Source organism: Tamandua tetradactyla, chromosome 20 (genome assembly GCF_023851605.1).
Source record: "Tamandua tetradactyla isolate mTamTet1 chromosome 20, mTamTet1.pri, whole genome shotgun sequence".
Classification (NCBI taxonomy): Eukaryota; Metazoa; Chordata; class Mammalia; order Pilosa; family Myrmecophagidae; genus Tamandua; species Tamandua tetradactyla.
In genome coordinates this window covers 1181038-1199423 of record NC_135346.1, presented here as the reverse complement: position 1 = coordinate 1199423, position 18386 = coordinate 1181038, and the positions used below count along the sequence as shown (strand labels likewise).

Sequence of the window (18386 nt, the reverse complement as noted above, 5' to 3'; positions counted from 1 at the left end):
ATTGATTTATAGATTCAAAGCAATCCCAATCAAAATTCCAACAGCCTATTTTACAGAATTGGAAGAGCCAATTATCAAATGTATTTGCAAGGGTAAGAGGCCCCGAATAGTCTAAACCATCTTGAAAAAAGAAGAATGAAGTTGGACGACTCACATTTCCTGACTTTAAAGCATATTACAAAGCTACACTGGTAAAAACATATCATAGTAGCATAAAGATACACATATTGATCAATGGAATTGACTTGAGAGTTCAGAAATAGACCCTGACATCTATGGTCAATTGATTTTTGACAAAGATGGCAAGTCCACTCAAGTGGAACAGAACACTCTCTTCAATAAACAGGATGGGAGAATGAATATCCATATCTGAAAGAATGAGAGAGGTCCCCCATCTCACACCTTATACAAACATTAACTCAAAATGGATCAAAGACCTAAATGTAAGGGCAGGACCATAAAGCTCCTAGAAGAAAACGTAGGGAAGCATCTTTAAGATCGTGTGGTAGGAGGTAGCTTCTTAGACCTTACACCCAAAGCACAAGCAAAAAAAGGGAAAAGCGATCAATGGGACTGCCACAAAACAGAATACTTTTGTGCCTCAAAGGACTCTTGTCAAAAGGGTGAAAAGGCAGCCTACTCAATGGGACAAAATATTTGAAAACCACATATCTGATAAGGGTTGAATATTTAGGATATAGAAAGAAATCCTACAATTCAATGATAAAATGACAACCCAATTAAACAATGGGCAAAAAATCTTGAATAGACATTTTTCCAAAGAGGTTATATAAATGGCTGAAAAGCACATGAAAAGATGCTCAACATCTCTAGCTATTAGGGAAATGCAAATCAAAACCACAATGAGGTATCATTTCACACCTACTAAAACAGTCACTTTTATTCAAACAGAAAACTACAAGTATTGGACAGAAATAGGAACATTCATCACTGGTGATGGGAATACAGAATGGTGAAGCTGCTGTAGGAGACAACCCGGCGATTATACAGAAAACTAAGTATAGAACTGCCATACGATCTGGCAGTCACATGAGCCGGTAGATACCCAGAAGAGCTGAAGGCAGGGACATGAACAGACATTTGCACATCGATGTTCACAGAGGCATTATTCACAATTGCCAAAAGACAGAAACAAACCAAGTGTCCATCAATCGATGAATGCATAAACAAAATGTAGAACATATGTATGATGGAGTATTATTCAAATATAAATAAAAGTCTCCATGCATGTGACAACATGGATGAAACTTGAGGACATTATGTTGAGTGAATAAGTCAGAACAAAAGGACAAATATTGTATGGCCTCATTAATATGCACTAAATACAATGAGCAAACTCACAGTTAATATCTAGAATACAGGTCACCAGAAGACAGAATGAGGACAAGAGAACGTGGAGCTGATGGTTAATCTGTGTGGAATTTATTCTAAAGAAATGGATGGAGGTGATGGGAGTACATTAAACAAGCATAATTAGCAGTGATGATATGTGCGTCATGTAGCTGAAAAGGGAAGCTTAGCCTCATGTGTGTCACTAGAAGGAAAGCCAGGGGATGAAACCAAGGGCTGTGGAACACACTAAGCCTGGTTGTCGACGATGAAGGTATGGTAATAGTGCAAGTACAAGAATGTTCTTCCATGAACTAGAGCAAATGCACATCACTATTACAAGGTGTGAATAGGGTGGCACATGGGTAAAAATACACCTTAATCAAACCATGGACTGTAGTAAATAGTAATATATGAATATTATTCCACCAATTACAAAAATACCCCAACAAAACCCTAGTACCATGCTAAGTGAAAGAAAGCAGACATGTGTTGCTTGACTTCATTTCTATAAACTGTAAATGTAAACAAATTTATAGAGACAGAAAAAAGTCTTTTTTCTGAAAGAAACAGATTAGTGACTATGCAGGGCAGGAAGGACAGAGGGACTGATGGGTGATGCCAGGGGTATCGAGCTTTGCTTTTTGGAGTAATGAAGGTGCTCTGGGACTGACTGTGGTGATGAACGCACAACTCAGAGCACACTAAAAGCCACTCACTGTACACTGTGGATGGTGTGCTGGTTTGTTATGTTCCCTGGAAGAGCCGCGTTATGTTTTGTTTTTTTTTATGCTTATATGGCGGGGTCACATTTCATTCTTTTTCCATGTGAGTATCCTGTTATTGCCACACCATTTTGTTGAATTTCTGTTTGTTTTTTCTTTCTTCCTTTGCCTGTTTGTTTTGGGAAGTGCATGGGCTGGGAATCTAACCTTGGTCTCCCACATGGCAGGCGAAAATTCTACCGCTGAACCACCCTTGTGCCCCCGAGCCCTGTCCTTTTAGTTCCAGTCCAGTCTTGCAGAGCAGACCTCTTCTTCAGGGGTGGCCTTTTGATCTGATGAAGCTGGGAGCCCACTCATTCAAGGCAGGTCTGAGACAGTTTACTGGACTCCTTAAAAGAGCTCTTGGAGGGAGAAAGAGGAGATCTGTCAAAGACAGCTGACACAGATAGTTGGAGATGCATGGAGAACGGACTTGGAGAGCAGAGAATGAAACCAATCCACAGAAGTTTGGAGATGCTGAGATAAGAGATGAAATCCAGAGTCTGCCTCCCAGAAACTAAGTGAGGAACCACAGGAGCTCAGAGAGGAGGCACTGGACCTGAAAGCGGAAAGTACCAAAACCTGGGCACACAGGGCCAGCAGACCTCGCCCTGTGCCTTCGCATGGGACGAGGAACTGGTCAGCCTTCTTGCTGATGCCTTAATGTGGACATCTTCATGGCCTTACAACTGTTCATTTGTAACCTAATAAATCCCCTTAAAAAAGACATTCCATTTCTGGTATATTCTATTCTGGCAACTTTAGCAAATTGAAACAGATGGATTGTATGGTATGTGAATATATCTCAATAAAATTCCTAAAAAAAGAACACAGACGTTGCAAAACCTGCATCTCAGCCACAGAGGTGGATGACATCAACCAGAGCTCTGGCCCTCAGGGGAGCGCCAGAACCACCCAGGTATGTATTGAAAACAAAAATGCCTGGGCTCCCCTGGGATGTGATTCTGAAAGCTCCTCTGCCGATTTGGCACATGGTCAGGTTTGGAAAGCACTGGACTAAACTAAGGAAGTGGAGAACGAACAGCCAAAGGCTGGGAAAGCGGGTGCTGAAGGGGGGGAGAAGGGGAAGCTCCCTGGAAGAGCGTGCCCAGGCGCTCCCCTGCCACGGTGCTCCTCAGCGCAGACGCCTCGGCTCTGGACTTCCCTTTCCCTAGGGCACAAACGTTTCCGGGGAAGCTCAGACACAGAATTCTTCCTGGGAGCACAGAATTGGGAAAGATTTGGTTTCTTCATGGTTGTTCCAGCATCCAAAGAGTTCTGTGCAGGTAAAAATATATATTTTAAAAGCAGGTAGTAACCGATTATGATTTAGAATGGATTCCACCAATCCTTTACCAGGGCTGTGTTTGTATCTAGACTCAGGTTTTTAGATTACAAACAGCTCCACGTGAAGACAGACTGGTCATTATACAGTTTAATTCTTATGGAACAGCTTACATTAAGTTTTTTTATAGATGTTCCTTCATTCGTAAACTAGAGTGGCTTGACTTCTGGAATCTTGGTTTTGCTCTTTCAATATTCAGAATTATTCTTAAGCTCTACAATTTTTTAAAAAACAGATCTTCCTTGGCTCAAAACAGAGTACTGTGTGAATAGACAAAATAATGGCAGTGGCTTCGTGAGGACAACTAGTAACAATTATTCTTTTCATTCACTCATTCCATATTATTAGAAGGCCAGTGTTGTGTGGATGTGTTTTAAATTAAAGAGGGGAGGGGCGAAGAGGAGGCAAAGTTTTTGATTTTAGGCTTGCCAGTAGGCGATTTTATATTTTTACAACTGACAGACAGAATCACAACATCTTAATGTTTCACACTTCCTCTGTTAGGATTGGAGGCTGGCAGCAATCTCCGGGCTCTGTGGAGAACCTCTGCCCATTCTTCGCAGGCCTGGCCAGGGGCCCTCGTCCTCGGGAGGGTGGTACTGCAAGAGCACTGATGGGTAAGCCTGTGCATGGGGACAGGCTCCACAGTCTGCAAAGCATGCCTCATGGCCAACCACGGGGCTTCCCTACCCTTCCCTGCAAGATGCGGATGAAAACACTGACTTCTCAGGGCTGCCGAGAGGTGGGAGGAGACAGCAAATGCCAGTGAGACCTCCTGGAGCAGGGCCCGACCCAGAAGGTCATGTGCCAAGCACCAGTCCTCCGCACTCTGCGTAACAAAGGCCCAGTGAAGACCCACCCGCATCCTGCGAGCTGGTGAGCTGTACCCACAGGGGTGACACTGCTAGGTTCTGCTGGACGCACTCTGATTTTAGATGAGGAACAAGGGGTTGTTTCTGAAACCCACAGGAGATGCGGAATAAAAACTCTCGACAGTGATGTCGCTAAACTATGGTGTGTCTGGAGGTCTACCTGCGTGTTTCTTGTCACCAGACAAGGCCATATGATCTGTCCCTGCCGAAGCAGTAGGCTTGATCTGTTGCCATTCCCTGCTGCAGCTGCGGCAGCTGGGCCTGCAAAGCCAGGGTCTCCCAGAGGCGAGGTATGCGAGCCGCAGCAGCGCCCCTCACTAGAAACTAAGGGACATACTTGCAGGGCAGGACGCGGAGGACATCACTCTGCTTGTAGGCCTCAATGCAGACAGCGCAGTGGTCAAAGTCGGGCTCTGCTTCCTGTAATGCAAAGCACAGGGACAGCATCACACATGGGCACATGGGCAGAAAAACAGCCCAGCCAAGGGTTTTCCTGAGGCAACTGCCTAAGTGAGCGACTGAAAGCTGGAAGGCTATGAAGAACTTATTCAATCTTCATATGCTATAAATATCATGACCCAGATTATGATAATATCTAAGCCAATCCACATCTTTTCAACCAGGTTGTGGTAATTCATACTAATTCTGTTTACGAAACGTCTTAAAATAAGTTGAAATTATTCAAGAGTCACCCCAGCTCTCACCTGTCCTTGTGCCCACACACCCCACTCCCTGCAGCAAGTTTCTGCCTTCAGGCCACTGGCCACCTAGGGTTTTGGGCACTTGCCCAGCGTAACCATGCTACGACTTTCTTACAGTGCCTGGGAAAGCCCCAGCATAAAGCGTATCATTAACGAACCCCTTCTCTGTGTTCAGCCCAAACTGTCTTATGATGTTTCTCTGAATGAAAATTTATCTGACAAGGTAAAAAAAAAAAAAAAAACCCAACTTATAATATCTCCACAGCACTACATCTACTTTGTTACATTTAACATTAAATTACACATCACACTTTCCCATCATTCTACACTTGATGCCATTTAACTTTCATCATGTCCTAAGAACTAGAGAAATAAAGTGGGTGAGGATAAGGTGAGTTCCTGTGAAGAGGCCTTAGTGCGTGGCCTGGACAGTGGGGCGGTGATGGCAGGGGCTGGGCAGGGCAGTCGAATGGGCTCTGGACGGCAGGGGCCAGAGACTCCTGAGCCAGAGGCAGCGTGGCACATTAATGGAACACCTGGCAGACTGCTGCACGGATAGGGGCGGCAGTGTTTGAAGGATGGTGACAGGAGAGAGACGCCATCTCTGTAAGATGAAATGGACTGTGTACAGTGTCTGGCAGGAGGGCAACAAGCAAGGTGGGCCCCAGGACGGCCCAGCCTGCCCCCTGGAGAGGCCTTCCAGCCCGCACAGTGGCCGGGGTCTTGGGTAAGTGAAGAGGACCCAGCCCAGGTGCAGGGAGACCCAGGCTGCTGGAACATGCAGGTAACAAGCAGAGGGCACACTCCAGGGAGCTACAGAAAGGCCTGGGCCTCTGGCCTGAGAACAGGCTTGGCTGCAACTGTCCAAGGCCAGGGAAAGAACCACTGGGAAGGAAAGGCAGGACGAGCCCCGGAATTTGCAAAATTCCCACCGCCAAGAAGAACACTTTCTAAGAAGAGGGGCCTCGAGTGGAGGCCTCAGGAGAGTGTCTCCTCAGAAGAGGGGCCACACTTGGCTGAGACCGAAGGCTGCTCCTCCACAAAGCTTAAAAGCAGGTATCAAAAGGTTTGAGATGATTCCTAGTAAGAGAACTTTGTCGCAGAAGGAAACCCAATAATACTTAAAGAAATCAACAAAATCTGGCATCCAAAACACAATTCACAACATTCAGCAATCAATAAAAAAAAAAGCCAAGCATGCAAAAGAAAGAAGAAAATACAATTAATAGAAACATACCCAGAAATGACACAGATGATAATTAGCAGGTCAGGACATTAAAACAATTACCATAAATATAGAAAAAATGGAACTTAGAGGCAAACAGATCATGATGAGGGGGGGAAGTGAAATATAGAAGACCCAACTCTAAACTTCAGAGATGAAAGTAAGTGTGTTTGAGAGGTTAGACACTGCAGAAGTAAAGATCAGAAAAGTTGGAAGACTCAGCAATAGAAACTCTCCAAAATGAGACACAAAGACTGGGGAAAAAATCAACAGTATCAACGAGCTGAGTGAAGATATCAAGCCATCTAACATATTCGTAACTGAAGTCTCAGAAGGGCGGTGGCGGGAGGGGGGCATAAAATATTTAAAGAAATAATGGCAGAATTTTTTTTTCAAATTTGATGAATATTATAAACTCACAAAAGTCAGATACAAGGAGCCCATCAGACTCCAAGGAGAAGACACGAGAAAAATCACATCAACGTACTTCGCAATCAAATTTCCAAAAACCAATGGTAAAGAGAGAATCTCACAAGCAACCGGAGACAAAAGATATTAATTATATCAAGATGAAAAGAGATAAGAATCAGAAGACTTTTCAACAGAAACTATGTTAGCCAGAAGGAAAAAGTCAACTTACAATTCAATCCCCAGCAAAAACATCTTCTAAATGTGTGAAGAAGAAATGAAAGGTTTTGTAGAAAGGAAAGTAATACCAGATGGAAGTCTGGATCTTCACAACTGAAGAGGCCTATAATGTGCTCAAATATCAAATTTCTTTTCCCTGCATTTCTAACTTATTCCAGTTAATGTCTTCTACAGCTCTTTTGAGTTATTCTGAGAAGCAGAATATAGCTGTTAGGTACTCAAACTGATTGGGTTCAAATTTCAAGTCTGTCGATTCTTGGCTGTTTATCCTTGAGCAATTTACTTAACTTCTCTTGTTCAACTTTAATCCATCCCTAAATTTGATATAAAACAGTCTACCTCATTGGGAAGATTAAAAAAGATGATGCAGATAAAGCACTTCAGAGTGCCCAATACCCATTAAATGATCAATAAGTACTAGCTATTATATTTTTAATTACTGTATTCAATCTGCCTTAATTTTCTGTTAAAACATTTTGAAATAAAAAGAAGTATCTAATAAGTAATTGGAGATATTGGTTAGGAACTGAGAAAAGGAAGCTGGGCAGGATTTAAATTTAGGAGTATAAAATCCCATTATAGCCTTTACAGCCACGAAAGCAGTATATTTCCTCTTAACATAAGACATCTGCATTTATATCCACTTCTGCAAAAAATAGTGTCGTCAAATGGCAGAAGAGAAAAAACAACACCGTGTACAGTTCTGCTGATTCTACAAATATGAAACACATTAATTAAATTACCTGTCATTTACAAAACAATTGCTTAAACTTCTAGGTTCTAAAGTTCATAGAACCTATTTCCAAGAAAATAACAACATTTCCAGGACTTATTACGAATCAATAGACTTTCAATTTATTTTTAATTTTTGCATTGCTTGCATTTGTAAGGATATGTGAATGTAACAGTTTTATGAAATCAGATTTTTGAAACAAAGTTTTTCTTTTTTATTGATTTCTATTTTTGTTCCACAAAATCACTCAAAACTTGTTTAGTATAAGAGCACTATAAATGCCAAGGACTGACTGTCTGGAATAGAAATCCATTTATAACAGCTGGAAGAGAGTGTCAGGGTGCTCTGGGGTGGCTCTGGAAAGTGCGTGGGAATCAGGGAGAGTGGCACCGAACATGTGGAGGGTTGGCAGACCACAGCTTGTGGGCCAAACCTGCCTGTTTTTGTGAGTAAAGTCAGACAGGAATACAACCACTCTTTCATTTATGTTCCGCCAATGGCTGCTTTCTTGGGCTGCAACGGCGGAGCTGAGTAACTGTGAGGGTCTACATGGCTTGTGGAGCTGAAAACATTTAGCATTTGGGCCTTTGCAGAAAAATGTGCAAACCTGTACTTAAGGGAGAAGCAGTTTACAGTGAAGCATGGAAACAGAAGGAAGTCTGATGTGAGATGCGCAGATGTACGGTGACTGTGATCACAACAAACGGGGGTTTTCCAGGGACAGGTTCAGGGAATAGAGCACAAGGACCTAGAACCCGACGAGGACAGAGAGCGACTGCAAACACAGTACTGAAGACACATCAGCGCCAGAGGACAGGGCCAGGCGAATCTACTGCTGTCACCCGAAACCCGGCGCCGACTACCAACTTCAACTTATTCGGGAGCCCCCGGGCCCCTGAAGGGACTGTTCTTTGTTCACACTGCCTCCTCCATTTAGAGTCCTCTGTCTCATGTCTGAATCTCTAAATAAGCACACACCTCACCCATTCGCTAAGGTCCCACTAACCTGCTGACTCCCCTGGCCTCCTGCACACTGGGGCCTCATCTGTTCTTTCTATATGTCAAGCAGGTAGCAAGAAGCACCTGGCAGTAAGGACAGGGACCTCGGACGAGAACACCCTCCTCCCCCGGCCACAGCCCTGGCTCACGGGTGGGCCCCGGGTCCCGGTGACTGACGAGCGCCACTGCCCAGCAACAAGAACAGGACCCATCCCACCCAGACCCCACCCCCACCCCCACCCCCGCTCAAGGGAACAACTTCTCTGGGCCCTAAGTGTTTCACAGGTTACCGGGAGTACTAAAGGCGTGACGCGTAAGATATCACGGCAGCACAGACACCGTCCTTCCGTGCAAGGGGCACTCGGCCAAAACGGGGAGCGCAGGAGGTGCTCCCACTAAGCCAGGAGACAGCTGGTCGGGGTGGCCAGGGACCCTGGGCATGAGGGCCAGCAGGCAGGTCAGAAGCAATGGCAGCAGGGAAAGGAGCCCTCCTCCCGCCAAGTTTCTGCTTCAAAGGGGAAGTGAAGTTGGTTTTGAGAAAAAGTCAGGGTACCTGGGCTGGAGGGAGGCTATGCTGGGGTGTGATTCTGGTGCAGTTACGAGGCCTGCTACCCACCAGCAAGGGCACCACCTGGCCCGCTCCTGGGAAGCCACTGCCATGCCTGCTCGGCCTCTCTCACTCTGCTGCATACCCCACAGTCCGGTCCTCGGCAGGGGACCCACATTCTCATGCACCTGTGTGCAGGTGGAGAGGTGGGGCGTCCCCAAAATTGGCACTTGGAGACCCACACTGCTCACTGGTTTGGGGCCCAGCCGCACCCTGGGCCTTCATCAAGAGTCCACAAGAGCCCGCCAGGTGTCGGTCACCTGGTCAGCAATTCCCCCCTCCTCAGGCAGGGGGCCTGCTTGCTGTGTCACTGCCCCTTGGACAGAAACCCAGCAGGACGCCGCCTTGGAGGTCTAGGAGGGACACACTGGGAAGACATGCTGGCCCTATTGGGAGAGCCTGTTGTGCCCGCCTGGGGAGTACATGGCAGGTTGCATGGGAGCCAGGAACCCCAGGGCCTGCTGAAGCTGTAAGGCCAGGTGGAGAAGAACTCGATGGGGCCAAAGCGCAGCAGTGTTGATGCACCTTGTACTTCCTGCAAGTGCTTTTTTACCTTTGCTTCTTTCCTTAGTGTACAAGAAAATTACTGAACATGTCTCTACCTTCTGGAGCCGTGTCTAGGGAAACCAGACATGGTGAGTCAAGAAAGTGGTAGAACATAGAGGGATGGAGAAGCCTCTGAAATGATTCTTCTGGATGCATCGTTAACATTTCAGAGTGGGGGGTAGAGCAGGAGGCAATTTTGGATCTACACTTTTATAGATGCCATTCTTTTATTTGAGAGATCTGTGAGCATGTCTGCTATGGGGTTTAAAACGAAGCTGCTGTGCTTTAACTCTAGAGCAGAAGTGAGGCTCCACCCTCGTGTGAGGTCTGACCGGGGTGCCTTGGTTTGAGGCCCCAGCACAGCGCTGTCCTGGTGCAGGCCCTCGAAGCTGTGCCCCAACCCTGACCAGCTGTGCCATGTTCTTCCAAGCTGCCGACCACTGTGCAGAGAGCACCTCGTTAATCAAACCCCCTCAACCAGGCCTTCCAGCTTGCACCTATCCGGTGAACAAAACAGAGGGGATTAGCAAAGCCACTGGAGACACAGTGCAGGCTGCAGCAGAGGAGAATGCTACTAAGAGACAGCTTGGCTAACTGCAGGCGACTGGTGACGCCAGCGGCAAGAGTATGTGAAGTCCAGCAGGTACAACTGTGTGGAGGGCTTCCAAATGACAGGCATGCCAAGGATAAGACCTCAAAGAGAAGCTCGTTTAAAATAAAGTATTCTGTAATACGCTTGGAGAAGAAGACTCTTTATTAGTTCTACAACATTAAAGTCATGTCATTACTGTACCTTGTCACCCTTTTTTACGGTTCTGGTTGTCAGTTTGCTGATGGCTTTCTTGGCTGCATCTCCAAGACGACGCTGTGAAATTTGCAAAGAAAAACAGGTATTAAATACAAGATCTCTGAATGATGCTCTCTTTTTCTTAAATAGTTAAATGTACAAAGTCTCCATTATCCTAAATTGCTTTCCATGTCCACAGCATAAGAAGATTCTAAAAAAGCAGTGTAAAAAATTAGAGAAACTGGCAGCTGTCCCTTGGATTCAGCTTTCTGGCTGACCAATGCAAAGTGTGTATAATGAAAAGAGCAGGTGTCATAGTTGCTAGTGCAATATGCATTTTATAATCATCGGAAACATCATCAGAATCGACTTCCTGTACACTCTTACAGAAACTTTCCTTTCCTGTACAAGGATGGTCACTGTCAGACACTTCAACTCTGATTCAGGCCAAGGACACCTGACATGCCCTCCATCCCCCGCTGGGTGAGGGAGAAGGGAAGCCCCGCCATGAGCTGTCCTCCTGTCTCAGCCACTCCTGCGCTCTGTGATGAGGAAAGTGTGTTCGCCTTTCCGGCATGCCATCACTGTCCTGTCTGAGGACGGAGCCAAGGGTGTGTACCCATCACCCAGCTTCAGTGAACAATGTGCTGGCTACATTTTCACGTATTCCCCACCTCCGTTCTGTTTATTGTGCCAGACAATGTCACAGCAAGTCACAAGCTTCATTTAACTTCAGCCAGGAAGTTCTTCATTACACATCTCTGACACATACGGGCCTATACCAGAAATTTGACGCCATTCTCTCTCTTTTTTAAAATTTTTTAATTTTATTTTTTTAAATACCAAAAAAACACCAAACGCAAACATTCCTATTTTGATTATTCTGTTCTACATAAATAATCAGTAATTCACAATATCATCACATAGTTGCATATTCATCATCATGATCATTTCTTGGAACATTTGTGATGCCATTATCTTACCTAATAAAATTAACAGTGATTGATCAACATTGCCTAATATTTGGGTTACACTGCAGTGTTCCCAGTTATCTCAAGCACATCTTTAGTAGCTGCTTGTCTGAATCGGGAGATGAGCTGTGGACAGTGTCTGGGCGCTCTGCCTCTCAAGTCGCCTCCAACCTGCAAGAGTTTTATCTTTCAATGAAGAGCCATATGGCGACTTACTTGGTTGAAATCAAGTGCACATATCTGAAGTACAGAATCTGATGTTTTGACATCTACAGACAACCCATCGTACATAGAAGACCTACATTTGATCATATTTTGCTGGCCTGTGAGGTGGGACTGGCAAGCCACATGGCAATTCTCTGCTTGAGACCCATGGAAGGTTTTCTGTGGCCTTAGGGAGGTGCCACGTGCAAGGCTGACCAGGAATTCTGGGCGTCCTCGGGGTAGGTGGACGCTCTGCAACCCTGGGGCTGCCTTCTCTGTGCAGTCCCCACCTCCTGCCCCGGAGCTGTGCCGTGCTGACGCCAGCCCCCGCCCCGTCTCCCTCCTGACCGGCTCGTGCTCCCTGTTCAGGTGGTCTGTGGCTCTGCCGAGCCTGGGACATTCCCCAGATGCTAGGCTGGACAGTGCTGTGGCGTCCTTGCTTGCTCCCTCTTCTCAGGGATCAATGGCTTTCATTGGCTGAGGTTGGAGTCTTGAAAACATGGTTTCATACAATTTTTCCATTTTTTTCGGGCAGGAGAGTAAATTTAGTCCTTTATTCCATTTAGATCAAAAGCAGAACTCTCTACCATACTTTTCTTTTTTTAATGCCATCTTTAAAAGTTAAAACGGGGTTATTTGTCCTATAAAATGCCCCACATTCTAAATTTGGCTGGTTGTTTTCTCCTGGTGTCATCTTACTTGTTCTGTTTCTTGTAGAAGGGTTGTTGGATTAAGGTTCAATTGTTTTAGCAAGATGCCTTCTATGCACTGCTGTGAACTTCCTAATGCACTGCATCGTGGGGACGCGATGGTGGGCTGTCCAAACGTTAACGACACCGGGCAGATGGGTGTGCTGAGGCTTGCTTCGCTTCATCCGTCCATTACAAAGCTCCCCATCAGCTCTCACCTGCCTTCAGCATCACTGGAGACTGAACCAAATCCTCCCAAAAGGAAGTTCAGGTCCCAAACTCTGGTCCTGGTGTGAAATGATGTGTGAAGACAGGCACACCTCGGAGAAAACGCGGGCTTGGCTCCAGACCACTACCATAAAATGAGTCACAAATTTTTTGGTTTCCTGGCACATAGAAAAGTTACATTTACACTATACTGTAGTCTATTAAATGTGCAATAACACTATGTCTGAAAAAATTTTAGACGTAGTGTTATTTAGAAACACTTTACTGCTATAACACTGCGAACGGCCACCTGAGCCTCGGCGAGTCGCCACTGCAGTGGAGGGCCTGGCTCCTGCACTGGCCGGGTCCGGGGCTGAAGGGCACTGCCTTAAAATAAAACAGTGACGAAGGTGGCCGCCTCGGATGACTCCTTCCTTCACGAAAGATTTCTCTGTAGCGTGTGATGCTGTTTTTTACCCACAGTGGAACTTCTTTAAAACTGGAGTCGATCCTCTCAACCCTGCCACTGCTTTATCGGCTGTGCTGATGGAGTGTTCGAAATTCTCTGTGTCGTTTCCACAGCGCTCGCAGCATCTTCCCTGGGAGTAGATTCCATCTCAAGAAACCACTTTCTCTGCTCATCTATTAGAAGAGACTCTTCACTGTTCAAATTTTATCATGAGATTGTAGCAGTTCAGTCACACCTTCAAGGCCCACTCCTAACTCCAGGTCTCGGCTATTCCCGCCACGTCTGCAGTGACGTCTGCAGTGACTTCATCCTCTCAAGTCCCGAACACTCCCAGTCACCCAGGAGGACGGGGGTTAACTTCTGGATACAGAAAAAACATCTGAAAAAACCCAGCACACCTCCTTGATAAAAAAGGAGGAAATAGGAGTAGAAGAAACCTCCTCAGCATGATAAGGGCATACATGAAAAACCCACAGCTACTGTCACCCTCATGGGGAGTGACTGGAAGCCCCCCACTATGGTCAGGACCAACACAAGGAGGCCACAGCCCCACAGCTGTGTGAACTTTCACCACTGTGCTGGCAGTCCCAGCCAGAGCAACCAGGCAAGAAAAAAGAAATAAAAGGCATCCTAATTGGAAAGGAAGAAATAAAACTTTTCCTATATGAAGATGACATGAGCCTATAGATAGAAAATCCCAAAAAATCCACAACAAAGCTACTACAGATAAACAAATTCAACAAAGTGGCAGGGTACAAGAGCAGCATGCAAAAATCAATAGTGTTTCTATTACTAGCAGTGAACAATCTGAAGAGGAAATCATGAAAATATTCCATTTACGAAAGCAACTAAAAGAATCCTGTATCTAAGGAAAAAATTCAACCAAGGATGTAAAAGATTCATATAGAAAAAACTACAAATCATTGCTAAAAGAAACCAAAGGACTTAAGTAAATGAAAGGACATTCAGTGTCATGGATCAGAAGACTAAATACCATGAAGAAGTCAATTCTATCCAAAGCGATTTATGGATTCAGCACAAACCCAATCAAAATTCCAACTGCTGTCTCTGCAGAAACGGAAAAGCCAATCATCAAATGTATATGGAAGGTAAGTAGCTCTGAATAGTCAAAACCATGTTCAAAATGATGAAGAAATTTTGGAAGACACTTACCAATTTTAAAACTTACTGCAAAACTACAGTAATCAAAACAGTGTGGCACTAGGACAAGGACAGACAGACCAGCACAATCAAATTAAGAGGTCAGAAATAAACCCTCACAACTACAGCCAACTGATTTTTCAAAGGATGCCAAGTCCACTCGGTGGGGAAACAACAGTCTCTTCAACCAATGAAGCTGGGAAAACTGGATATCCACATGCAAAAGAATGCAGGGGGACCCCTACCTCACACCATATACAAAATTCTCTCAAAATGCATTAAAGGTGTAACTAAAAACTACAGAGCTCCAAGAAGAAAGAAATACACTGTTATATCTTTTCACTAAGAGTTATGAAATGGTGGTTTTCTAATGCAGTAATTAATTTATTAGCTGGAACTCTTCCATAAGAGCTTTCCCTCATCAATAATTTGGTTGCTCTGAAACACAATTCACAGTGAAAAAATGGGATGATCAATTCTTTTCTTTTACCAATTTTCAGAGTAACAAGTTAGCGTTCTTACTTTGGGTCTTGACCAGTTATAGCATTTCTCCCTTGGGTACTCAGTCTGCTTGCTGGATGTGAAGACCTGCCTCTTTGAGGGCACTGAGTCTGGCAGCTGTCAACAGTTTCCCTGCTTCCCAGCATGGCACTTGTTTTACATATTTCCTGCTTTAGACCTGGAATAAAGCTTTTCTCCAAATAGCCCCAGTTTCTTTCAGAAGGAAGGCATTTAAAGGCAGTATTACCACAGCCTGGATGTGGGAAAGGATGGATTAGAGACTTGCAATTTTATTAAGGGTGTATTTTCTAATTCTGTCATTTCTTCTGCATTTATTAACAGGAATTCTTCCATAAAGGAGTGTTCATTGCTATCGACTTGCCATTACCACGGGCAGAGGAGCCCTGTATTTCTAGAAAAGGAAAAATAAACCGTGAGTTTATATGATGTTTCCAAATTAAGAAATAAAATTATGGGGTTATTAATAAAGTTTTTTGATTTTGATCTTTCCCTTTTACTATGAAAATCTTGGTTCCTCATATCAGTTACATAATTACTGATTTGCTGCACCCTATGATATGAACACACTTAAAAAACAGCAACCAATATTACTATTAGCAGTAATAGTAATACACTGACTACTAGTATTTCAATCTACTGTATGTATGTATGTATTTATTTATTTATTTTTGCATGGGCAGGCACCGGGAATTAAACCCAGGTCTCCAGCATGGCAGGTGAGAATTCTGCCTGCTGTGGCCCACCCTCTACTCAATTTATTTTAACCTCTGTTCCCCCTATTTATTTATTTATTTATTATCCATATCTTTTACTCATCTGTCCATACCGTAGATAAAAGCATCAGACACAAGGTTTTCACAATCACACAATCACATTGCGAAAGCTGTATCATTATACAATTATCTTCAGGAAACATGGCTACTGGAATACAGCTCTACAGTTTCAGGTACTTCCCTCTAGCCACTCAATACACCATAAACTAAAAAGGGATTTCTATATAATGCATAAGAATAACCTCTAGGATAACCTCTCGACTCTATATGGAATCTCTCAGCCACTGACACTTAATTTTGTCTCATTTCTCTCTTCCTCGTTTTGGTCGAGAGGACTTTCTCCATGCCTTGATGCCGGGTCCCATCCCATCCCAGGATTTCTGTCCCACGTTGCCAGGCAGATTTATACCCCTGGGAGTCAAGTCCCACATAGGCAGAAGGGCAGTGAGTTCACCTGCCGAGCTAGCTTAGAGAGGCCACATTTGAGCAACAAAAGAGGCTCTCTGGGCATGGCTCTTAGGCATAATTATAAGTAGCTTAGACTATCCTTTGCAGGAATAAGTTTCATGGGGGTAAACCCTAAGATTGAGGGCTCAGCCTATTGAATTGGTTGTCCCACTGCTTGTGAGAGTATCAGAAACTCTCCAAATGGGGAAGTTAAATATTCCCTTTTCTCTCTCCCCAGTCCCCCAAGGGGACTCTGCAAATCCTTTTTTATTCTCTGCCCACATCACTCTGGGATTTACTGTGGCATCACACTGACCTGGACAAACCAACAAAGTCTCACTCCCTGTTCAAGATTCCATACACTTACGGTGTTCAACTAAACTGACCTATAAGTTAAATAAGGAAATACACTACCCAAAATATAAATTTTACACCAAATAAACATCTCTCCCTTTAGTCTCACACAGAAGTTGAAGTTTTAAAATAGGGACGACATCCTCCTTTACCCTGTATTCTGATTTATCTTAGTCCTGAACAGATCAGCTTCCTTCATACCTCTACTCGATGTCTGATTTCTTTTTCAATCTTGTAAACAGTTCCTGTATGGGGTACTGCTGACTTTCATAGCTTCAGTGCTCTGAGTCTCAGGTATCATATAAATACCTGAGTCTGTATGTTTTTTAATGGGATTTGGGGAGAGCATATATCCTACTGATTGCATTTTGTTCAGAGCAGAATTTCACTGAAAAGCTGTAAATAGTTCTATGATCAGCCTGGAGTCGGGCTTCCTGATAAGGTGAGTGTGCTGGTTTCAAATCGTATGTATCCCAGAAAATAGTGTTCTTAGGATGGACCTGCTCCTGTGGGTGTGAGCCCTCTATGAGCAGGTTTTCATGAGGTTACTTCAGTTAAGGTGTGGCCGAGGGTGGGTCTCAAAAACCCTCTTCTTTGAGTCCTTTAGAAGAGAATGAAATTCAGACAGAGAGAGAAAAGCCATGGAGGTGAGAAGCTGGAAGCAACGACCCCGGAAGAGAAGGGAGAGGCCAGCAGATGCCGTCACGTGCCTCGCCGAGTGGCAGGAGTCCAGGGTCATCGGCAGCCGGTCTTTGGGAAGACATGTCGTTGTGATGATACCTTGATTTGGACTTTCCTGGCCTCAGGACTCTGAGCGAATAAATTTCCAGTGTTAAAAGTCAATTCATTTTATGGTATTAGCTTTCCGCAGCCCAGGAAACTAAACAGTAGCACAGGAACGACAGGATGCAGTGAGACCCGGTAAGGTCCAGCACCCTGGACAGGCCAGAGGGCCTGGACCAGGCCAGCAGTGGCAGGGAAGAGAGGGGGCCTAGGTTGAGACGGAGGAGCTAGAGCTCACACAACCCAGTGACGGGCTGACATGGGGGATGAGGGCAGGGAGGCCAGGCCAGCTGCCCCCCTTCCATGAGGGAGCCAGCAAGCCAACAGGAATCCACAGAGGGTACCAAGTTAGAGATCTCCCACGAATACTGGCTGTATCCCCTTTCACTTTTGAATTTTCAAAACCTCCTATGGCAAAATTGAAGTGGGCACAATCAAAGCGACAGGCTGAACCCCCAGTCTTGGGGTTTGTTCATATGAAACTTCACCCCACAAAGGATAGGTCAGGCCTACTTAAAATTAGGCCTAAGAGTCACCCCCAAGAGCACCTCTTTTGTTGCTCAGATGTGGCCTCTCTCTCCAGCCAACACAATAAGCAAACTCACCACCCTCCCCCTGTCTACGTGGGACATGACTCCCAGGAGTGTGGACCTTCCTGGCAACGTGGGACAGAAATCCTAGAATGAGCTGGGACTCAGCATCAAGGGATTGAGAAAACCTTCTCAAAAGGGGAAAGAGCAAAATGAGACAAAATAAAGTGTCAATGGCTGAGAGATCCCAAGCAGAGTTGAGAGGTTATCCTTATGCAGTAAATAGATATCACCTTGTCAGTCAAGCTATAATAGAGAGGCTGGAGGGAACTACCTGAAAATGCAGAGCTGTGTTCCAGTAGCCATGTTTCTTGATGGTAATTGTATCATGATAACAGCTTTCGCAATGTGACTGTGTGATTGTGAAAACCTTGTGTCTGATGCTCCTTTTTATCTACCTTATCAACAGACGAGTAAAACATATGGATTTAAAAATAAATAACAGGGGAAACAAATGTTAAAATAAATTTAGTAGATTGAAATGCTAGTGATCAATGGAAGGAAGGGGGAGGGGGTATGTTATGTATGAATTTTTTTCTGTTGTCTTTTTATTTCTTTTTCTGAATTGATGCAAGTGTTTTAAGAAATGATCATGATGATGAATATACAACTATGTGATGATATTGTGAATTACTGATT

At 44.6% G+C, this 18386-nt stretch overlaps 1 protein-coding gene across 3 annotated transcripts in view; it reads right to left on the bottom strand.

Moving 5' to 3' along the window:
- Window positions 1-18386, bottom strand: part of RNF130 (ring finger protein 130) — a 111848-nt gene that overhangs the window by 38266 nt on the left and 55196 nt on the right. For all 3 annotated transcript variants that reach the window (XM_077138206.1, XM_077138203.1, XM_077138204.1), the window contains exons 4-5: window positions 10584-10655; window positions 4669-4751 (exon numbers count right to left, since the gene is read on the bottom strand). In XM_077138206.1, coding sequence (XP_076994321.1) covers window positions 4669-4751; window positions 10584-10655 — 155 coding nt within the window. The remainder of the gene's footprint in view (window positions 1-4668; window positions 4752-10583; window positions 10656-18386) is intronic.